The sequence below is a fragment of the Aspergillus ochraceoroseus genome (assembly GCF_002846915.1).
Source record: "Aspergillus ochraceoroseus IBT 24754 chromosome Unknown P175scaffold_6, whole genome shotgun sequence".
NCBI classification, from domain to species: domain Eukaryota; kingdom Fungi; phylum Ascomycota; class Eurotiomycetes; order Eurotiales; family Aspergillaceae; genus Aspergillus; species Aspergillus ochraceoroseus.
The window spans coordinates 2,143,957-2,167,138 of NW_024468481.1; the positions used below are offsets into that span (position 1 = coordinate 2,143,957).

Here is a 23,182-nt window from a genome sequence, read left to right on the forward strand (position 1 = left end):
GAATATGGCATAATGCCCATAACCTTGAGTTCGTGCACTGGAATTTCAAGGCCTGCCCCATAACCACCGGACGAAGGCCGCTTAAAATAGAAAAAGGAGAGGTGAAGACCAGATTGGTACCTGTTGAATTGTGTTTAAAACGTTCTCAGGCAAAACTTCACTTTGCTTGCCCAAGTCCTGAAGCAAGGATGGCGTTGTTAAGAGTAGCGGTTCTGGCGCTACTTCTCACATCGTCGCTTGTGTACGCGGGAAAGGAAATCGAGAGGAGCTGCTGCTCCCTAAACAAGAGAAAGTCTTGGTATGTTACCCCATTTTGGTTTCTTCCAGCAGGCGTATCCTATCCTAAACTAAAGCTGGCTTGCACCAGGACTGTTCTGACAGATGACGAAAAGGCTGGTAAGTATAATCCCGTCGAGCGCCACTTTCACTCTCAAACCCACCGTGATAACGAGCCGATGCCCTCGACATTATCGCCATTGAGCGTTGCCTTTGCTGATGCATACCAATTTCAGAATATCTCCGAGCAGAGATATGCTTGATGAACCACCCTCCACTGCTAGGCACAGTCGAAGGAGCTAAATCCATCTGGGACGAACTTCACCATACCCATATCTGGCAAGGGAACTATGTTCATTATGTCGGGCATTTTCTGCCCTGGCACCGCTACCTCGTACGTACGCATGAACTGCTCCTGCAGACCTTGTGCAATTACACAGGCTCCCATCCCTACTGGGATGAAATTGCCGACTGGGAATCAGGCCCTTTGAATAAATCAAGAATTTTCGACTCGACTCTTGGATTCGGGGGAAACGGAATAGGAGGTAAGTCCTCCGCTCCTTCCCCCGTCATTCATAGACTTTCATCACAAGGTCCTGATTAAAGTCCTAACCCCATATTTAGACAGTAAATGCGTTGAGGATGGGCCATTCAAGAATCTCGTTTTAAATATTGGGAGGGACGGAAAGAATGCCAGCTACTGCCTTACGCGCGACTTTCACCAGGCGAATTTTGACTGGGCCAACAGTACTTATTTGGATGAATGTCGTTCGATACAAAACTATACCGCCGCTTGGGCTTGCTATCATGCTTATCCCCATGCCGCAGGACACGCTGGTGTGGGTGGACTGGTGAGTGATTCTTGCTTTCCCTTGGAGGACTGACATTACGAGACCCAAAGCTGCAAACCACTCCATGTGGCTCTGTACATAAAGATGCTTACACTACCTTGCTGAGTAGATGTATGATCCCATTGCGAGCAACGGCGATCCAATTTTCTATCTACACCATGCATATATGGACCGCTTGTGGTGGAAATGGCAGCAGATGGACTTACCCAGGCGCTTACATGATATGGGAGGGCCAAATGTCCCTGACCAGCGAGTTCTGGATTCAGTTGGGTTACAGAGCCCCAGTAGATCCTTGGTCGATTATAGTGGAGATAATGGCAACATAACCACTCTACGGCACATCCTATGGATCGAGGGCTTGGTGCCTAATGTTACAGTTGCGGATGTGATGAACCTACACGGTGATGTTATTTGTGCTGAGTATATTGACTGATGAAGCTGGGGGAAAGTATTGCTATGGAAGAATTGTTGAGATATGGTAACTAACACCACCATTCGTTTGGATAACTTGCAATAATTGTAATTGCAATCATTCACACAGAAGGTAGTTTCCAAAGGAACTTCTGAGTCAGCGTTGCGAAAGCTTTATAGTTAACTATGTCTGTTTTTGGTCGATTGGTTCCTCATAGTAAATACAATGTACGTTAATCACTTGGGTCACTGAGCCGAACAGCTGATTAGTCTATGTAAGTGGAGGATAGAGAAAGTAAAACATAGTAAACTGCCCGGCATAACTAGTGGGAATGAAAACATTCTGTACGCAATATCTATATCTATAAAACAAGTAATATACAGGGCCCTCAAGGTACTTGTTACTGTCCAGTGTTAAATCCCAGTAAGAAGTTGTCCCGATGGGAGCCAAATTATGACGGTTCCGCTATTCTATCTACAAGCATTGGGAGTACCAAGGATTCTGTTCCTCGCACGTATAGGGAGACGCACATGTCGTAGGCCCGGTCCATCCCTCTCCTCCACATTGCGCCCAATGGCCTTGAGTAGCACCCCCGCTACTAGTAGTAGGAACAGTAGTAACAGTAGTAGTAGTAGTAGTGGCGGTGGTAGTGGTGGTGGTGGTGGTGGTAGTAGTAGTCGTCGTAGTCGTAGTTGCTGTTTTACTCTTCGTTGTGGTGGTCTTGCTAGCAACGCTGGTAGTCGTTGAGCTAGAGCTAGAGCCAGTAGGGTCTGTATAAGTCGATCCAATATCTCCCCAGCGGATGTTTGAAAAGACGACGTGAGCGTTCGGGTTTTCTGACTTGATGAGTGATGGGTTTCCTTCGGTGCTGCTGCACGGGCCGGAGGTTCCGCTGTCCAGCCAGTTCATATAACTGCTTCCGTCATTCCAGAGACTGAAGACCATGACCATTCCACGGCCCAAAGCCTCGCCGATGGTGGTCAGACCACCAAATGTTGCGGCAGAGCTGTCAACTGATTCGCACCACGATTCCGTAATGGCGCTGACCCCTGCGGAGGACTTCGCATTCGCGATCAACTTGCCGTTCTGGATATACTGTCTGCGGATCTCGGTTAAAGTTCCGGTCGTGGTGCCGTCGTTGGTGATAAACTGGGTGGTGATGGTGAATGGCTTGGAGGTGTCGACTGTTTCTCCCGGTCCCCAGTAGTTTTCCTGGCCCATGGCGTATGGGTTAAATCCACAGCCACCCTTATCGCAGTCAGTACTGCTGCAGGCATGCGGAGTCATGGCATTGGCGCGAGAGTTGCCCTCGAAGATATCCATCTCGTTGCAGCAGTATCCTTCCTCATTAGTGTTGAGAGTACCGTTTCTCCATGTCGAAACAGGGCATTGAGCATCACAATACCCCGAACCGTATTCAGCACCGCCTGTGTTATACTCATTCCTACCCCCTGTAGCGCTCATTTCCGATAAATAGAGAGCGCCGTTCTCTCCACAAGGAAGGGTGGACAGGTCAACATCGAAGCTTAGTTCCTGCCCGAGGAGCTTTAACATGACATAGTCACCGTCGGCGTCGAGAAGGTAGAGCCGTGCGCCAGTATCGGTAGTCACACCGTCACTCTGGAGGTATTGATGCATGGTGAGCGAATCTCCAGATGTAGCAACACCGGCGGTTGTATAGTTGGCTGTTGCGATTTCGCAGTTTTTGGCGCACGTAGCTTCATTGGGGCATAGGGTTGAGTCGACCCCCGACGAGGTGATACAAGACTCGTATCCGCCAACTGTGTGGATCCAGTGATATCCCCAGTCTAGAACTACAGAGGTATCCTGCTGCACGCATCCGCCGGCAGTGGTGCATTTCCAGGTCGTGAGCGATGGGTTTTCTGGAGAACTCTGTGCGGGTTGTTGCGCATGGATAAGAGGGAGGAGCGTTAAGCCCACGCTGAGTATACTTGTTGCTTCCAATAACATGATGGTCCACGATGGATACCTTGATGGAGTTGAATGTTGAAAGAAAGCACGGCGTCAGGAGCCAACCAGGAGGTATTTATGTCGCTGCCCTGGGCCCCATGGAGCTCCCGACATGACCACGGAAATTACCAGTGTCAAGAATTAGCTCCCGAGGAAGTTAACGTACATAAGGGGTGGTGCAATGATTAGGGAGGGAGCCTTCTAGTAAGAATTCCAATCTTGAGGCTGTGGAGTAGGAGCCATATTGGTTTCATGTTGAAAGTCTGAACCCGAAGGAAGGCAATTGAAATAGATTAACCTGGAAAAAATTTTCAAGGGGCTGTCGGTTTTCGTTTTGTCCGCAGCCTCTTTTTCATGGTTCAAGCATCTATACGGAATCCGCTGCATTTTATCCACCCCCGAACTGCCGTCAATTGCGCGATGGCACGGCCGTCGTTATCACGCCATAGTTCAGTCTTTCCAGGATAATAATCTCTTTTGATCCTGCACCTAACTTTCGACAGGGAGTACTTGAACTTATTTTGTAGCCCAGAACTGTGAGATGTGTCCAATCGGACGAACTGTTGTGGATTCTATGTATTCTAGCTTTACTATGTACTCCATAGTACGGAGTAACTCCACTCCCAATTCCTAAAACGGGATCTTAGGGCCGCGTCCAATGAGCCAAGAGAGAATGCTTACTCCGTACAGGGGTTCCTAGATGCTTGTCCAATGCTTAAGATGTGTACGCTGATCCCGGGTTCGTAGACCCTTGGACCACTAACTACTGAATTCACACGGTTGTTTTTTCAACGCTCATCAATAAATGACAGAAAGATACACTACTGCAGTGAAATCCTGCTCTAAAGCCCAACCCAGCATGAATCGGAAGAAAGGGAAGATTTGGGGGGCTCTTGTCTGGCGGTAGGCGTCTAGGGAAATCTGATTGTGGAATAAAGTTGCATGGGAGCTTCGGGAGAAGATCAAAACGAATGGAATGCCTCCTCGGAATATGGCAGCACTATGGACTATTAATAGAGATTAATATACTCCATACAGAGTACAGAGTAACAATGTATGTTAGTTAGTAGCTGCAGTTCATTACGGAGTCCTGAGGAAAATAATTAATTAATTCCATATTAATTTGTGGCCGAAGAATGCTTCCTGGAGCTAAGCCTTATATGGCAGTGTTTGCTCTGTTTGTCTGGATATATCTAGTTCGTCCCCAGGATCGGAAGAACCTTGTTCCCCATGCTTTTCTGTATACTCTATAATTAGTTAAATCACCAACAGGGATTTTTTGGATTAGTACTCCATCTAGAGAGTAAATATTTTGTTTATGATCTTTCTCTAGGTAAGTATTACGTTGCTTTGTTTAGTTTAGCCTTGGGCTTGGGAGCCATGGTCAGTTGCCTTGTGGTTCCAATATATATTGTTACGGGCTACTGTAAAATCATCATGAAACCCCAGGAGACAACTAGATGAATTAGAGCTCCAAGTGCTCTACAACATCCATGTATATCCTCTGTGCACCTCATCGGAACTATATATATATTTTATTCAGTCACTCAAATTGAAGGTTCGAAAAGCAAAACAACATACACGCTAATTCAGCCTGTGTGCGCCTTGGAGGATGACTATCTAGGCGCCCGAGTGGATTGGTCAGCTGACCGCGCGTCTGGGGGTTTTGCAACATCGCCTTGAATTAGAGAACATCTTTTGATTCCGATTGTCGCAAAATCCAGCTCTGATTCTAGCAGTTCATGTATGATTCGACTCCATGGTCAGTGCACCGGACGTGATCACCTACGTGGGAGTCCCCCTGGCGGTCCTCGGGGTTCTTCCGATATTCTACACGTGTATGCGCTCCATTATAGCGCTCCGGTCTATCCAGCGTGTTCTCAAAGCCAATGGCTTAGGCGATACTGCCATCGCTCGCGGGAGCTTGATGTCCGGGATTGTTGAAGTGGAGATCCCCCGGCGCAGAATCGCTCCACTCGATCGAGAACTGGACCCTGCGTACTGGACGCTTAATCCTCACCAAATATCTCTACCCGGAGGCACCTGGGCCATCTTCTCTTGGAATCAAATCTTGACTGGCCGTACCATGTATAGATGCCAGTACAAAGAAGAGCTACGGGTTCCACCGGCAGAGATTAGTTTCGAGGAGCTTGTGGCGTTTCTTTTAGATCGCGGTGCCGTTCCAGACGCCAAGGGGTGGAAAGTTCTCAAGTCCATCGGCCTATGGACCCCTACAGGCACGACGCTCCTACGGGCACCGGTGGACGGATCTCCTGTCCTCAGACTTGCTCCCCCCTACGATGGAGATGGAATCCTAAGACTTGCGGTTTTCTGGAAAAGTGCATGGGACCGGCGTAACATGAACAATCTGCCCCCGTTCTGGATGCGACTAGTACGACCAATATGGGAGGAAGATGTCGATACGCAGCATATCCTCCCGATATATAAGGGCGATGTGACTCCGGAAAAGTCACCGGGGCTCAGCAGGAAGTCAACTGGGCTTGGCTCTGAAGCGCATTCTGGAAACGGGCATCCACCCCCAACGTTGCTGGCGCAAATACAGGAAAGGCACAAGTCTGGTAGCAACCGGTCCCTGAGTGATGGCATCCGATTCCACGCGGTCGAAGGCTACGTCCACAGCGTGTACTTTGAACATGCAGGGATTCCGACCGGGGAAACTGAGGTTCTTTGGAATGTGGGCAGGCCCGATGTGCAATGGTTTGGCATGGTAGCATCTGCGTTGAGTCAGAAAAGCGACTCGGGCCTTTGGAACGTATCTATACCTACCGATATCATGGGGTTTGCGAAGGGTTCGATTCCGGGGGGAATTATGGTGGTCTTGGGTCTTTTGAGCGAGGATGAGATTCCCCCGTTCACCGAACCGCCTCCGAATTTTGAGGTTGATCCACTCGAACGGCATCAAAGGTTTCTCGACGGCCAGAAGCAGCGTGCGTTGGAGAGTCGTATGCCCCCGGCCCAGGCTGAAGAGGCTAGACGGCAACGTTTAGTGGCCGAGACTCAATCCTTTCATAATGAGAGTCTGCGGCTGATGAAAGCACGCAAGGAGTATGAGGACCGACGGATTATCGCTGCTCTGAATTCACAACCCCTGGTAAATGCAGTTGTCGCAGAGAAAAACAGACTCTACCTCATCAAAACGAATCATATTCCTGACAACTACACTTTAGACGATTTGGTGAAGGCTGTTCTGTACCTGATGGTGGTTGACCAAGAAGCGGCCCAATGTATCACTTCAGTGCTTGATCGATGGCATGAGTGGACCCAACGAAGTGGAGTTAACCAACAGGACCTCGACTTTTTGAAAGAGAATAAAATCTGGTTTTGCTATGCATCTGCCATGATTGCCATTGTTGTGCAGGCAGATCGCTCTGAATCTCAAGCCGCCGTTGATATGATGGAATGCCTCAAAATTTGGCAAACTGTTCACTTGGGCTAAACAGTGTACTGTGATAAAATGATTGCTACTCCATCTTATACGCAAATGCCAATCCCTTGATATATTTCTTAAAGGATCCGCGCTGCATTGATGTGTGTGAGGACATATAGAGGGTAGCTGCATGAGGATTAAGGCCCGCGATGACTGAAAGATGTTTTATAACAGCTATGATTTTGAGATAGCGATTCTCATAGTCTCAGAATCTAGTAATCAGAGTACCTCATCTCTTCTACCGCTTTTCATGCTCTACACTATAAATATATATGAACCTCTAGCCGGTCTTGACCAAGCCACCAAGAAAGAGCCACAGCTCGACCACGGTTCCAAGAATGTCAGTCGATGATCAAGTGACTTCACTCTAGGGTATTTGCAGAATGACAGCATAGCGGGTTTATGATGCGAGTTCGTTGTCTTCCACATTTTATCTGATACCCCCAACTTCGAATGTTGTTTCCCGCTTTAAACGAAATGAAACATCGTCGGGCGTTCTATCGCCAACTCAGTGGATATTACGCGATATCACGACCGACTAGCTCTTCGAAGAAGTCGCAGGAAGATAGACGCCAGGATGAACAGAAACAGCCGAATAACCCCGATTATCCGCAGAATGTCCTTCTTACCAACGGTCGATTCCCGGTGTCGCTTGACCTGGCCAGACAGTTCACACTCTCAGGCTGTCGTGTCTACTGCGTTGACCCTATGAAGTTCCATATTTGTTGGTTCTCCAGGATGGTTACTGGAAGCAAAGTGGTGTCCGCCCCGCGCAAAGACCCTCTGGGATATGTGCAAGACGTAAAAGAGGCCGTCCAGAACTGGCAGATAACGTATATTATACCAATACACGAGGAGGAGTTTTATTTGGCCGCATCAGGAGATCCAGAAATTCTGGATAAACTCTACGCTCCGCCTTGGGAAGTTCTCTTACGGCTACACAGTAAATTGGATTATGCGAAGATGATGCGCCAATTTAGACTCGATGTCCCCGAATTCTACGTCTGCAAAAACATGGATGAAGTTTATAGCCTTAACCCACAGAAAGAATGGGCTGTAAAACCCGTCTTCGGCCGGGCAAACACAAATGTTTATCACCTGAAACCTGGCCATCGAATTCCCCCGATCGGCATCAGCGAAGACTGTCAGTATATTGCCCAGGAATGGATACACGGGAATCGATATTGTTCCTACAGTCTTTTTGACCATGGGACGCTGAAAGTGCATGGAGTATATCCTGTATTGGAAACAATTGACGGTAGCTCCTGCGTTTACTTTCAACCCTGCCACCATCTCAAAATCAATCAATACGTTGAGCAACTCGCGGCCCACCTATATCCATTACATGGCCAAATAGGTCTTGACTTTGTTCAGACTGAAGACAGACTGGTGACAATTGACAGCAATCCCCGGGCAACAAGTGGCATTCATCTCTGGTCTGGCACTGGATCGCTCGCCCTGGCATTCACGCACCGGTTGAAAGAGGATGTCATTAGACCGCCACATGCATCCTCTGGGGGTGCAATACACCGTGAGGTAATTCCCGGGATGCTGATGTGGGAACATAAGAATGTCACTGTATCACGGTATTTGAAGCACATCTGGAGGCTTATAAGTGCAAGAGACATCATTTGGAACTGGTCGGATTTAATGCCATCCTTGGCCTCACCATTCCTACTAACGTATTACTATGCCCTTTGCAGGCAATGCAATCTAACATTGCCTAATCTGTTCCAGTGGGACCTGATATGGGAGCCACCAAGCAAAGAATCACTAGATACGGCTGTGGCGATGACTATAGAGGAGGGAGCCGGTGCATAATATTTCTACCCTTTAATATTCCCGTTACCTACTATTTCCTAAGATTTTTTGTCTTTTAAAGCAACCCAAAAACTGCTCTTCCCATGTATAATCAATCTTAGTAGAAATGTGAGCGTGGAAGAGTAGTTTTCTCGTGAAACCAGCTGATTATCTAACAGGAATTGATGCATTCAAGAGGGGGATTTGCCGTTAAGTTGCTTGGTTAAGTTTCAATCCTCGAGTTTAATCGCTCAGTATCAACCGTGGTCAGTCAATAGTTTAGAGGTCTTTCAGTCAGTTTTCCACAAGTTCCAAAGGGAGCCAAAAGGTGCCAGTAAACCATATTTTAATAAAGCGATTCGCCACAGCGCGCTTTATAGGAATGGCGTTGACCATAAATCCTTCGGAGATACCATCAATGAAGCCTAGGACATTGAAATCATAAAATGTCGCTCGATATGACTGTTTTACCCTATCCCTCCAGGCTCACGCCTGGGGAGCACCTCGACCTCGCCTGGAAGCTACTTTCGGTCTGTAAGTGGACCCCTGTGATTTACACGGCAATGGCATTGCAGTCCAGTCCAAGAAGTTGCTAAACATACGAATTATCATGGCCAGTGGCGGTGGGAACGTCGGCAGCGTTGTCATTCCCATTTCGTGGAGCGGGCGGCTCGAAGACATACCGAGCCCATGTCATGCACGCTGTTCTCAGGAAGATCACGAGAAGTTTTACGTTGAGGCAAATACAGTAAGCAGAATTATCTTGCTAATAGCAACAGAATCGATATAAGCTTCCATGTGAATATATGCCGAATTGACCACCGTGTTTATCTGCAGGCTTAGCACAACGGCAGCCTCGTATAAGCGATTCGCCAAGTCGAGACGTATGATTCCACAAACATCCTCCTGGGGCACCAAAGGGCAGGGACACTGGATTGGGAATCGGGATGCCCCATTGGTTCTCATTTGGTTCCATGGTATGGCCTGGGACTGCAAACCTACGCATTTGAATACCGGTGCTAATTGGAAATCTCAGGGGGGAACTACTATTCACCTGCCCATCCTGCCTACTTTACCTTTCTCCATGACATAGTCGACGCAGTCTGTCTCAGTGGAAAACAATTGGCTGTCTTTGTACCATCATACACATTGGCGCCACATGCACAGTATCCATCGCAGCTGCGTGAAGGACTGGATGTGCTTCAACACCTGGTTGAGAAAGAGAACAAGCTTCTCAGTAACATAGTGCTTGGTGGGGACTCTGCAGGTGGTAACCTCGTTTTAGGCATCCTGTCACACCTCTCCCACCCACACCCTGATATTACTGGTGGTCTTTCCTTGGAAGGGCATCTATCTGGGGCTCTCATGATATGCCCTTGGGTAACCTTTGACCAGACGTGGGCTTCCATTGAACGAAACAAAAACAAGGACTGCGTTGCCCTTATTCCGTCAACCATCACTGCGGCCTACTTTCTAGGTACAAGTGAATCGGACAACTACAATGAACCTCTAAGGGCGCCGTTTGACTGGTGGACTGGGATAAACGCTCGGCAGCTTCTGCTTATATCTGGGGAGGATGATATCATGGTTGATTCTCATAATGCATTTGCGACGAAACTAACGGTAGGTTTTCATTGCACGGACAACCCCAAACCCGAAATATTCTCTTAACATGGTTCTCAGATGGCAAACCCTCATAATACTCAAGTAGTTACGGCGGTAGGTGAAGGCCATGTTGCTCCAGTTCTAGACTTAATGCTTGGTGATCGTTCCGAGTTTGAATCTACTAGAGCTATCAAGAAGTGGCTAGTATCAGTCATATAAAGTCATGTACCAACGGTTAATGGCATTGTTAGATTTGCTAGGCCGGGTTTTATATAGTTCAGATATAACAATAGATTAGATACTGTAAAATCATGGGCAGTATTCTAAATTTCCGTCTGTGAACTGAGGAGCACCAGATTGATATCATACGAAACACGCTGCCTTATAATACTTTGCGCAAAATACCCGCAACCTTGGCCCTACTCTTTGACAGTCAAATCATGGCAAAATTGGCCACCGAAAATTATATTACACATTTCCAGAAAACCTAAGGAATGTGGTGCATGAACAATTCCTTCAACTTCCGAAAGTTAGGCGTGCCCAGCCCAGTAGCCGGATCCCAGCCTTTCACTGCCGAGAATCCTTCAGTGCCACAGCCCAAATTAGTACCGTTGGTGATATCGTTTAGTACGTATGGGTGGGCGTAGAGCACTGGGTTTAAGAATCCAACAGTCGACTTGCCAGCCGCAAGACGATCTTCATTGATCTACCTAAGGTTAGTTTACTTGGGGAAAAATTTATGAGAAGAAAAGAGACGGCATACCAAAGTAATAACAGATGCCCACAACGGAGCTGCCAAACTTGATCCAAAGAAATGGTACAGTGCTCCATCCAAGAACGAAGGGAAGTAAGCCCCATTGGCAGCAACATCAGGAAAAGCACGCCCGATACGGTTGTACAATCCAGTGGTAGTATTGACATCCACATTCAATCCCGAATAGTACGGGTACTCGGGGTCACCAATGCGGAAGTATTCCTCCACGGCAGACTCTTGGTACCAAGGTCGAGTGAAGTAATTTGAAAAGCCACCAGCCGAGGAGAAATTAACCGCTGTACCGCCGAGGTTGACTTGCATCACGCTTTCTGGGTCGGCGACACTTTGGTCATTGTATATCATGGCCCCGCCGACGGAGGTCACCCAAGGGCAGCCGGATGGGTATTGCGGGTTGAAAACATTGGCATTAGGCCCTAGGCAGCCGTTTTCGTTGGGACCGTCACCGTGGAAGGAGGCGACACCGTAATCACCAGAAGCGAAGAGAATAGTTACCCCCTGCATAGCAAGCTTCAAGAACTCGTTACACTGACGTTCAACGTATTTCATGGGGAGGTCGGCTTCAGCCTGACCGTAGGATGCCGAGATCACGTTGGTAGGCTTATAAACACCGCACTGGAGTTCTCCTATTTTATATCGTGTTAGTGTCCGAGTTATCGTCCTTTATATCCATTAATGGTTTACCTGTGTAGCCTCCTGCACGGTTATCAGGGTAGACAGGGTCAATGCTTGGGTCGTCTCCCGTTTCACCATAGCCCGAGTATGTGCAGTAGGACTAAGTGACGAGCGGTTAATAGGGGAAGGATACGCAGATAACACGGTACGTACTCCATCCAAAGCATCAAGGAAAGTGTTGAACAGGTTGGTGGTAGCAACTTCAGCGGGTTCATACAGCTGGTCATCAACCTGGTATAAAACCACCTCCTGAGGGTATATCAGGGACAATCTAGTTATAAGATTAGTAAATGTCCCACAAAAAGAAAAGATATGAATAAGGATCAGTACGTCATCTCTATGTCGATATTTGACTCGCCACTGTTCCATGAGCTGTACGCTGGCACAGAGTAGTTGGCACCGTCGATGAGCTGGGGCGTGGGATATGTGCCCTGTGGTACTTCATCGTAGATGTTGTTCCAGTAGAGGTCTAGATCCGACTTGGCAAAGTAATCACCCTGCTCAAATAGACCGAGGGCATTGTTTGGGTTGGGTTTGTGCGTTAGCATTGGAATATCATACAAAGCCCGAATGCACGGGGGGGTCATATTGAAGCCGCAATGGGCAAGGTCCGAAGGGACTCCCTTCGGCGCAGACCAGTTCTCTGGGACGTCGTACTTGAGTGCAGTCTTCATAGATGTACGACTAGCACGAGACTGGCTGTTGCGTTTTGCCTTTTTCACAGTGCGCTTAACAGCCTGGGTCATTTTGACCCCAGGGGTAATATAGTCAACGTGCGGCGCAATGTGCTCAGGGAGATGATACCTAATTAGCATTAGCTGAAGCTCAAAATCTTCATGCCTAACTTACGAAAGGATCATTAGGAACCAAGGGTAACTTACTCATCACAGCCAACACGGACGCGATCACTCTGCATATGTTCGTGCTCGTAGTACGTGGTTAGGAATAGCTGTTCGGCTTCCTCGACCGTAGCATCAAATGCTAACCAGCCCTTGTTCTCGGAATGCACAACACGAGACTTGTCAATACCAGACTCGTACAGCCAGTCCTTAATTGCATCGACATGTTCCTGGATAGGAGCAAAGAGATCATGAACTTCATCCATGGAGAAATATTGACCATATTTCTCGGAGCGAGGATCCGCTCTTCGGATTGTACAGTTAGTGTGAAAGGCTTTCATATGGGTGCCTGTATAGCCACTTACACCTCCCCTAGAAGACGATTAGCATAATCAAGCAGACTGATTCTCAGGAAATGCAGGGGTACACGTACTGAGATAACCGGGCCCCTTGTGCAAGTCTGACTGGGACAAGCCAATGCGCATCGGTAGGATTGCCGAGCTCTCAATGCGCTCGCCCCTAAGCCAGTCCGCAGAAGGGCGGGATCGCTTCTCGTGAAGTACATGTTTGGCTGGTGTGTGCGCAGGAGCAGCGACTGACAGCACTACCAATGCGGACAGCACAGCAGCCCGCAAGACAATCATGACCGGTGGATTTGTATCAATTTATCTTGTATTAAGCTGGACAAATCGACCCGAGTCCAGGGAAACGGATTACAATCCCGAGGTCGCGCAACCAACAGCCCTTTATACCAATCCAGGCTCCCACCTGGTGTAAGTCAGTTAACTCCACGCGCATGGCCAACCCCAGATTGGAAGGTGCAATTGATTAGCATCAGCAATTCGCAGCGTAAGGTAGTACCCGGTAATTCATGAGTATGCCTCAGATAGTATCAAGCACTAGACGCGGCGTTCCTAGGGGCATCTGATTGATCTCTTATTATTCCTGGCGCGCCGTCTGACCCACTTGGCTGCCATCCAAGCATTAGTTATCAAAGCCACCAAGGCGTGATGTTACATGGCGTATCTTGTCGATATCCAGCTTATCGTCGCTTATAACAGGCAAATATACCTACTATCTTCCAATGCTCGTTTACCTACAGTACATGAAATCTCTACTGGGCCGATGTATTTGCTAGAATATGAGTGAACGATGCCTGCGAAGCCATAACTCGACTACGAAAAGTAATTTTTTCTCCAATCTCTGCTTATCAATTGTTTTAATTAATGGCAATATCTAGCTAAGTAGGCGGTTATTAGGTCACAGTGGGTCTGCAAAGATATACGGGCAAAAGGTATCAGAAGACAAGCATATACCCTTGGTTATCCTAGATAAAGCTTCGTGATAACTGACTCCAGAGGAAAGAAATGTGTATACTATCGAGATACCAGAGTGATATTAGTTTTGAATAAACACAACCATATTACCTACTAGAGTACTATTTATTCTCAGGCTCTGTTTTTTTCTGGCCAGGATCATAGCCGAATTTCCATTGAGAGGGTGATAGTATTGGAACCCTTGATATCATCCTATCCAAGCTGTAGTGTTTATGGAGTACGTGGCAAAAAAGTCTTACATCACATAGATTGATCCAGTTATCAGGTCAGGTCCAGGTCCTTGCTGCTCAAGTAGCTATTCTTACTAGATACCAACTTCACCGGCGAGTCTCTCCTGTCTATGCAGTTAGACTACACGATGGCTAAAATTTGGTAGTGGCGTATCTAAACCAGGTTCTATTGTTATCCATCATATTATGTCTGCTCGGATGTGTGACGTATATATAGATAGATAGATAGATAGATATCATGATGAGAGGTCGTCAAACTATGATGGTAGAAAGTTGACCGAAATGGATTCAATTGGTCTAACTAGGAAATAGAGAGATGCTTGGAAGAAGCATGGAGATCTAGAAGGAAATGGTGGCTTAAATACATAGAGTAGTCACGTGTTACTATCTTCTTCTTTATAGTGATACTACTTTATAATAGTGCTGGTTATATTTACTAAATGTCACGGCGTAGCCGTGTACCTATCTGGTTAGATTCTGCCCTAACTATCTGCCTCTACTCCTGTATTTAAGCCATGTTACCCCTAATCCTATTATAGCTTTTCAAGCTATATTCTTATTCTAATCTAACCCTTACCTATTATACCTATATATAGATAGCCTGAATATATACTCTATTATTAGCTATACTTACTACCTACCTACTCCCTATAATATTATATAGTTCCTACTCTAGGTATAGTTATTACTAATATATTAAAATAATCTAAACTACCCCTAATTATAGATTTAATTAAGAAATTTATAAGTTATATTACTAATAATCTTACTATCTAGATTATTTACCTTAGGTCCTGTAATAGATATATTAATTCCTTAAAAAAGGAGATTTATACTCTCTAAAATTAAGCTAATAAAGCTAGCCTAGAGCTAGTTAAGAAGGAAGGAATAGTACTATACTAGAAAGAAAAATTAGAAATAATTTAATAAAAATTAATTAAATTTAAGTATATATTTACTATACTATAAATTATTATTATCTTTATTATACTTATTCTTATTACTATCTTTATTTCTATTAAATATACTCCCCTTACTAAAGCTATAATAATTAATATAATAAGAGTATTTATACTTATTTCTACTAGTCCTTTCTTTAATACCTATCTTAGTAAGAAACTTCCTAACTTATAAAAATTTAATAATACTTATTTTAATTTTTATTACTTTATATAATAAATCTATAATAAAATAGATATTAATCTAAATTATTTTTTAATTATTAAAGCCTAACTAATCTATATAATAAGATATCTAACTAGAAAGACTTATAAACTAATCCTATCTAAGATAAGATTTAATATTCTCTAGTTTCTAGACTATTCTAACTTACTTAATTATCTAGAAATAATATTTAGAGACCCTAATTAAATTTAAAATACTTAAAATTATCTCTATAATTAGAAATAAAGGAACTTAGACTTTAATACTTATTTTATAGAATTCTATTATTGTCACGGGGAGCAGGCAGGCAGTAGGTGTAGCTAATGGCAGGGTGTATATTCAGGCTATCTGCGTACAGGTACAATAGGTAGGGGTTAGGTCAGGATGAGGATGTAGCTTAAAGAGCTATAATAGGATTAGGGGTAATATAGCTTAAATATAGGAGTAAAGGTAGATAATTAGGGTAAAATCTAACTAGATAGGTACATGGCTATATTATAATAGTATCCCCTTTCTTAGGCTGAGCTCTAGCAAAGTATTCCTAAGGTTTAGGCTTTCTAGGGTAGTAGTAATAATAAGTAGTAATATATTTAGTAGTATTCTTTAGGTAGCTAGTAGGAATTTTAATAATAGTAGAGTATTTAACCTACTTAATAGTATACTTTAAATATAAATAGCTACCTTAGCTATAGTAATTCTAGTAGAAATTAATTATTTTTTTAATCTCCTATTCTTTAATATTATTAACTTTAATATATAGGGGTTTAATTTCCTCTTATCTAGGTAGTAGGTTTTTAGTAGTTAGGTATAATAATTTAATATAAAATACTAGATATATTTTTATACTCTTAGGTAGGTCTAGTTTATAGGTATAAGGGTTAATAACCCTTCTAATAGGGAAAAAATCTAGATTTTTCTAGTCTAATTTCTTTTAGAGGTATAGGATTATAATATTCTTAATATTTAATTAGACTAATTAATTCTTAGTATAATATTTAGTAGAGTAGTATTTCTAGTTAGTATAGTATTTATAGCAGGCTTAAGTAATAACTATAGTAGTATAATAATATTCCTATATCTACTTTATAATTAGAGTAAATTAGTAAGTATTATAAGTTTATAGATAGTAATTAGGCAGGATAAGCTTAAATCCTATATAAGGGTTAAAATTATATAAAGTAAAGAATAAGGAGTATTTAGTAGTCTTGGAATTAGTATTATTAGTAGTAAATTCTACTATAAATAGCTATTTAGCCTAATTATCTTATAAGTAATTAATATAGATTTATAAATATTATTTTAAAATAATATTTATATATTTAGTTTACTTATTAGTCTTAGAGTAGTAAGTAATAGATAGAAGAGATCTTATTTTTAAAATATAATTTAGATATATTTAAAATACTAATATAAATTAGGGTCCTTAATTAAATATAATAGATTTAAGGAATTTATAAAATTTCTAAATATAGTTTTAAAATAAGTAAGTAACTCCCTTAGTATTATAGGTACTATTACAGGGAATATAGTATTAAAACTTTATTAACTAGTTAATTACTACTATAATAGTATTAAAGCTTAAGTTATAAAATAGATATATAATAAAGTTAATAGATATATCTTTCTAGGAATTCTTAAATATAAGTAAGGAATAAAGTATTTCTTAATATCTATTTTAATAAAGTATAGATTATTTATAAGTATAGTAATTATAAACTTATTACTTTATAAACTATAGTATTCTAGACTAGTAGTATAATTATAATAATAATTTATAAGTCTTTAATTTACCTTAATAGTTAGTAACTATACTCTTATAATACTTATATATTAGTTCTATCTTTAATTCTTCTATATTAGGGATGTATAATTAATTATAGTAAAATAGGAGTCTAGAATAGTAGATATACTTAGATAATATAATTAGTAGATAGTAGTTATAGCTCTTTTCTAGGCTTTCTAGAATATTATTAGGGGCTAGATCTTATTTATAATCCTTGTCTAGGTATTCTTTTAATTATTTAGGGAGCTGGATAGTCTCTTCTTCTTTAGGCTTAGGTAGCTAGAAGTATACTAACTTCCTTCTAGTAATAGCTTAGAGCTAGATTAATTATAGTATCTACTAGCTCTATAACTTCTCTAAGTATTTAGGTAGGAAGCTTGCTAAGTTTTTTTTTTTTAGTATTATTTAACTCTAATATAGTAAGTATTTATCCTTCTTCTTAAGGAAATCTTATAATCTCTTAATTAAGTTATCTAGTTTTATTTTATACTTGCCTGGGTAATAATTAATTATAAAATTAAAGTAAGATAGGAATTTAGATTATTAGACTTATTATTAGTTTAATATCTTAATTATTATAAAATATTCTAGGTTTCTATAGTTAGTTATAATTTTAATTAGATATTAGTATTTTTTTAGTTTTAGGATTTATTTTTTTAAATAATAAATAATTACTAGTAACTCCTTATTATATATTTTATAATTATACTTAATTAGAGTTATTTTCTTTAAGTAGAATCTTACTAAGTATAGAATTTTATTATTATTATATTATAATAATACTCTAGTAAATATAAAGTTTAAGGTATTAATTTCTAAAATAGCTAGTTAATCCTAATTAAAGGATTTTAGTATTAGTTCCTTAATAAATTCTATTTTTAGTATTTTAAAAGTAATCTAATAAGTTAAAGTTTATAAGAATAGGGTTCTTTTCTTTTTTAAGATAGTAACAGGCATAAAAATCTATAAGAATCCTTTAATAAAGTATTAATAAAATCTAGTAAATCTTATAAAATTCTTAATATTAATAACTATTTTAGGTAGCTTCTAATCTACTATAGTCTTGATTTTCTTAGGATTTATATAGGTGCCTTTTCTTCTAATAATAATATTTAGAAATTTAATTTCTAGCTAGTAAAATTTATACTTAAATATCTTTATATATAGGTTATTATTTTTTAGGATTTATAATATTTACTTTAGATATTTAGTATATTCTTTTTTTATATAATTATAGATTAGAATATTATTTAAGAATATATTATAAAATATATTTATATATTATTATAGGATATTATTTATAAAATATTAGAAAGTAGCTAGGGCACTAGTTAGACTAAATAGTATAATTAGGGATTTATATAGTCTAAAATAGATTTAAAAAGTAATTAAGTACTCTAACTTCTTCCTAATATAGATATTATTAAAAGTAGCTATTAAATTAATCTTAAAGAAGTATTATATTCTCTATAGGTTATTTAGGGTTTCTTTAATTAGGAGTAATAAATAGTAATCCTTAACTAATATAATATTTAGTTCTTGGTAATTTATATATAGGCAGAGGCTATCTCTAGGTTTATTAATAAATAAGATAGAAGAAGTAGCTAGAGATAAGCTAGGATATATAAAATCTTTTTTTAGGTTCTTTTTTAATTATTCCTTTAGAATAATTAATTATACTTGTAATATTAGGTATAATTTACTAAATAGGGGCTATTTTTCTTCTTAGATCTTAATATTATAATTATATAGTTAATATAGTAATAGCTTCTCTACTTCTTAGGGATTAAATATATTTTAGAAATCTTATAATTCTAGGGAAAGTATAAGTAATAATTTAGGACTAGTATTTCTATACTTTAATTCTTTATTAACTTTATTTAATAAGATCTGATATAGTTTCTATACTAGATAGTGGGTATATATAGCTAGTACTTTTAGGGATATTTAGTATATTTTTATAAATATAAGGAGTTTTAACTCTAGTAATTTTTCTTATTAATTTAGTTACTTAAGTTAATTCTTCTAGGGAATATCTATCAGGGCCCTTACCTTAATAAGCTTGAGAGGTATATTATAGTATTTATAATAATATTAGTTATTAAATATAGCTATTTAGTTAGAGAAATATATCTTTAGATTATATATAATAAGCTAGGCTAGTTCTAGGATAATTAGGTAGTAGGAAAGATAGGTAATATAAAAGATAGATTTTTAATTATAGTAATTATTTAATAATAGGTTGGCCTTTATATAATAAATTACTATATTCTTTTCTATCTTCTTGCTATAGAAACTAGATAGGGATATTAGATAGAAGAATAGAATAGTCTTTAGTTTATATATTTTTATTTATTAGTAATTTATAAAGCTAACTTCTTTAGCTCTAGAATTAGTTATAGTATAAATTAATATTTTTAGGTTTTTTTAGTATAGTTATACCTACCATATTATTAGGTTAGCATGCATATAATAGGGATTAGGGGAGTTAGTTAATTTAGTAATAGTATAGGATAGATAGAGTAATATATCTAGTAGTAAGGGCTTCTGCGCATGTTCTAGTACTAGATAGTAATTATAGCTAGGTAGACTCTATTTTTTAAGTTAGATAGGGTATTAGGGGAGTATGGTTAGTTAGGTTTTTTTAGAGTAGCAAGGTAGTTATTCTAAGCTATAATATAGGGAGCAGGTAATACTATAGTAAAGATTAGGCTAGAATAGTATACTAGTATATTTATCTACTCTTAGATTTATATAAAATATTAGTTAAGTAAGAAATAGTTCTTTATATAATATACTCTATCTCTATAGTAAAAATATTCTTTATATTTATATTATTCTCCCCTAGGGGAGTATAGTATATAGCAGGTATAGGATAGATCTATAATATCTAAATCTTTTCTAGGTGCAGGGGGTATAACTAGGTAACTAGATAAGATAGAACTAGGAAGATTCCTTAGTACTACTAGGCTAGAGTGGTAGGAACTAGATATTAGGTAAGAATAGGATACTTATAGCTAGTATTAGTAGTAGTAGTTTTCTAGTAACTAAAGATAGTTAGTATATTCTTAAAAGTCTTAGAATAAAGTAGGGTTATAAAGTAATATATTTTAAAGTTTAATTAAGATATTTTAGATTAGGAGGAATATTAAAAAGTTATTAAGTATTTTTTCTTCTAAAGCAAGATAATAAAACTTTATAAAATAAGTATTAAAGTTTAAGTTTCTTTATTTCTAATTATAGAGATAATTCTAAGTATTTTAAACTTAATTAGGGTCTCTAAATACTATTTCTAGATAGTTAAGTAGGTTAGGATAGTCTAGGAACTAGAGAATATTAAGTCTTATTTTAAGTAGGATTAGTTTATAAGCCTTTCTAGTTAGATATCCTATTATATAGGTTAGTCAGGCTTTAGTAGCTAGAAAATAGTCTAGATTAGTATTTATTTTACTATAGATCTATTATATAAAGTAGTAGAGGTTAGAATAAGTACTATTAAACTCTTATAGATTAGGGAGTTTCTTACTAAGATAGATATTAGGAAGAGGGCTAGTAGAAATAGGTATAGATACTCTTATTATATTAGCTACTATAGTTTTAGTAAGGGAAGTATATTTAATAGGAATAGGGATAGTAATAGGAGTAAGTATAGTAAAAATAGTAATAATTTATAATATAGTAAATATATATTTAGATTTAATTAATTTCTATTAGATTATTTTTAATTTTTTTTTCTAGTATAGTACTACTTCCTCCTTCTTAACTAGCTCTAGGCTAGCTTTATTAACTTAGTTTTAGAGAGTATAAATCTCCTTTTTTAGGGAATTAGTATATTTATTATAGGATCTAAGATAAATAATCTAAGTAGTAAAGTTATTAATAATATAGCTTATAAATTTCTTAACTAAGTTTATAATTAGGGGTAGTTTAGATTATTTTAATATACTAGTAGTAGCTATACCTAGAATAAGAGCTATATAATATTATAGGGAGCAGGTAGGCAGTAAGTATAACTAATAGTAGAGTATATATTCAAGCTATCTATATATAGGTATAATAGATAGAGGTCAAGTCAGGATAAGGATATAGTTTGAAGAGTTATAACAGGATCAGGGGTAACATAGCTTAAATACAGGAGTAGAGGCAGATAGTTAGGGCAGAATCTAACCAGATAGGTACACAGCTATGCCATGACAATTATCTTACTCTAGAAGAAAAAATATTTAATAATTTTTTAATATCTTTCCTAACCTAAAATATTTTAATTAAATTTTAAAATATATTACTTTATAATCTTATTCTATCTTAAGACTTTTAAAAATATACTAATTATTTCTAGTTATTAAAAAATTACTATTATTAATACTAGCTATAAATATTCTATTCTTACCTAATATTTAGTTCCTATTACTCTAGCCTAGTAGTACTAAGAAATCTTCCTAATTCTATCTTATCTAGTTACCTAGTTATACTCCTTATACCTAGAAAAGATTTAGATACTATAAATCTATTCTATACTTACTATATATTATACTCTCCTAAGGAAGAATAATATAAGTATAAAAAATATTTTTACTATAAAAATAAAATATATTATATAAAAAATTATTTTTTATCTAATTAATATTTTATATAAATCTAAAAATAAATAAATATATTAATATATTATTCTAGCCTAATCTTTATTATAATATTACTTACTTCTTATATTATAGCTTAAAATAATTACCTTATTATTTTAGAAAAACCTAACTAACTATATTTTTTTAATACCCTACTTAACTTAGAAAATAGAGTCTACCTAGCTATAATTACTATCTAATACTAGAATATATATAAAAGCCCTTACTACTAGATATATTACTCTACCTATCCTATATTATTACTAAATTAACTAACTCTTTTAATCCCTATTATATACATACTAATCTAATAGTATAGTAGGTATAACTATACTAGGAAAATCTAAAAATATTAACTTATATTATAATTAATTCTAGAGCTAAAGAAGTTAGCTTTATAAATTATTAATAAATAAAAATATATAAATTAAAAACTATTCTACTCTCTTATTTAATATCCTTATCTAGCTTTTATAATAAGGAAATAAAAGAAGATATAATAATTTATTATATAGAGGCTAATTTATTATTAAATAATTACTATAATTAAAAATCTATCTTTTATATTACTTATCTTTTCTACTACCTAATTATTCTAGAACTAGCCTAGTTTACTATATATAACTTAAAAATATATTTCTTTAATTAAATAATTATATTTAATAACTAATATTATTATAAATACTATAATATATTTCTTAAGCCTATAAAAATAAGGGCCCTAATAAATATTTCTTAGAAAGATTAATTTAAGTAATTAAATTAATAAAAAAAATTACTAGAATTAAAACTCTTTATACCTATAGAAATATACTAAATATCTTTAAAAGTACTAGTTATATATACTTATTATTTAGTATAAAAATTATACTAGATCTTATTAAATAAAGTTAATAAAAAACTAAAATATAGAGATACTAGTCCTAAATTATTACTTATATTTCTTCTAGAATTATAAGATTTTTAAGATATATTTAATCCTTAAGAAGTAGAGAAGCTATTACTATACTAATTATATAATTATAATATTAAGATTTAAGAAGAAAAATAGCCCTTATTTAATAAATTATATTTAATATTATAAGTATAATTAATTATTTTAAAGAAATAATTAAAAGAAAACCTAAAGAAAGATTTTATATATTCTAACTTATTTTTAATTATTTTTCTTATCCTATTTATTAATAAATCTAGAGGTAGCCTCTACCTATATATAGATTATTAAGGATTAAATATTATATTAATTAAAAATTATTACTTATTACTTCTAATTAAAGAAATCCTAAATAATCTATAGGGAATATAGTACTTTTCTAAGATTAATCTAATAATTATCTTTAATAATATCTATATTAAGAAGGGATTAGAGTACCTAACTATTTTTTAAACCTATTTTA

The 23,182-nt window shown here is 37.9% G+C and overlaps 7 protein-coding genes across 7 annotated transcripts; 4 read left to right on the top strand and 3 right to left on the bottom strand.

Moving 5' to 3' along the window:
• Positions 1 to 188: 188 nt before the first annotated feature.
• P175DRAFT_0559269 (tyrosinase family protein) lies at positions 189 to 1,610 on the top strand (the record flags this gene model as incomplete). Its single annotated transcript, XM_040900905.1, has 5 exons — positions 189 to 298; positions 368 to 396; positions 513 to 821; positions 901 to 1,127; positions 1,237 to 1,610. 5 exons carry the CDS (start codon positions 189 to 191, stop codon positions 1,558 to 1,560), a joined length of 999 nt encoding a protein of 332 aa, XP_040751113.1. The 3' UTR covers positions 1,561 to 1,610.
• A 309-nt stretch (positions 1,611 to 1,919) lies between these two features.
• On the bottom strand, positions 1,920 to 3,957 carry P175DRAFT_0517922 (putative endoglucanase; the record flags this gene model as incomplete). The annotated part of the gene is made up of 2 exons (XM_040899018.1): positions 1,920 to 3,490; positions 3,953 to 3,957. 2 exons carry the CDS (start codon positions 3,955 to 3,957, stop codon positions 2,014 to 2,016), a joined length of 1,482 nt encoding a protein of 493 aa, XP_040751114.1. The 3' UTR covers positions 1,920 to 2,013.
• A 1,266-nt stretch (positions 3,958 to 5,223) lies between these two features.
• P175DRAFT_0517923 (uncharacterized protein) lies at positions 5,224 to 7,197 on the top strand. The gene has a single exon (XM_040899019.1). It carries the CDS (start codon positions 5,270 to 5,272, stop codon positions 6,965 to 6,967), a length of 1,698 nt encoding a protein of 565 aa, XP_040751115.1. The 5' UTR covers positions 5,224 to 5,269; the 3' UTR covers positions 6,968 to 7,197.
• A 236-nt stretch (positions 7,198 to 7,433) lies between these two features.
• On the top strand, positions 7,434 to 8,779 carry P175DRAFT_0525251 (uncharacterized protein; the record flags this gene model as incomplete). Its single annotated transcript, XM_040899410.1, has 1 exon — positions 7,434 to 8,779. A coding segment is annotated over one exon (1,346 nt), but the record flags the coding sequence as incomplete, so codon positions are not given.
• Positions 8,780 to 9,204: 425 nt separating this feature from the next.
• Positions 9,205 to 10,582, top strand: P175DRAFT_0559273 (alpha/beta hydrolase; the record flags this gene model as incomplete). The annotated part of the gene is made up of 5 exons (XM_040900906.1): positions 9,205 to 9,292; positions 9,377 to 9,506; positions 9,596 to 9,735; positions 9,795 to 10,381; positions 10,442 to 10,582. 5 exons carry the CDS (start codon positions 9,205 to 9,207, stop codon positions 10,580 to 10,582), a joined length of 1,086 nt encoding a protein of 361 aa, XP_040751117.1.
• An 84-nt stretch (positions 10,583 to 10,666) lies between these two features.
• Positions 10,667 to 13,339, bottom strand: P175DRAFT_0483455 (S53 family peptidase). The gene is made up of 8 exons (XM_040895535.1): positions 13,083 to 13,339; positions 13,015 to 13,021; positions 12,692 to 12,955; positions 12,141 to 12,614; positions 11,964 to 12,081; positions 11,820 to 11,910; positions 11,127 to 11,761; positions 10,667 to 11,069 (listed from the first exon to the last, which is right to left on the bottom strand). Exons 1-8 carry the CDS (start codon positions 13,291 to 13,293, stop codon positions 10,851 to 10,853), a joined length of 2,019 nt encoding a protein of 672 aa, XP_040751118.1. The 5' UTR covers positions 13,294 to 13,339; the 3' UTR covers positions 10,667 to 10,850.
• Positions 13,340 to 18,642: 5,303 nt separating this feature from the next.
• On the bottom strand, positions 18,643 to 18,810 carry P175DRAFT_0408518 (uncharacterized protein; the record flags this gene model as incomplete). Its single annotated transcript, XM_040893037.1, has 1 exon — positions 18,643 to 18,810. A coding segment is annotated over one exon (168 nt), but the record flags the coding sequence as incomplete, so codon positions are not given.
• Between the last annotated feature and the right edge of the window lie 4,372 nt (positions 18,811 to 23,182).

Excerpts from the sequence above, each read along its gene's own strand:
- P175DRAFT_0517923 (XM_040899019.1), top strand. The coding sequence starts at position 5,270 with ATGGTCAGTGCACCGGACGTGATCACCTACGTGGGAGTCCCCCTGGCG.
- P175DRAFT_0483455 (XM_040895535.1), bottom strand. The coding sequence starts at position 13,293 with ATGATTGTCTTGCGGGCTGCTGTGCTGTCCGCATTGGTAGTGCTGTCA. Across the intron at positions 12,615-12,691 it reads GTCCGTGTTGGCTGTGATGA|GTATCATCTCCCTGAGCACA; the intron begins GTAAGTTACCCT and ends AATGCTAATTAG. Across the intron at positions 12,082-12,140 it reads AATATCGACATAGAGATGAC|ATTGTCCCTGATATACCCTC; the intron begins GTACTGATCCTT and ends TCTTATAACTAG.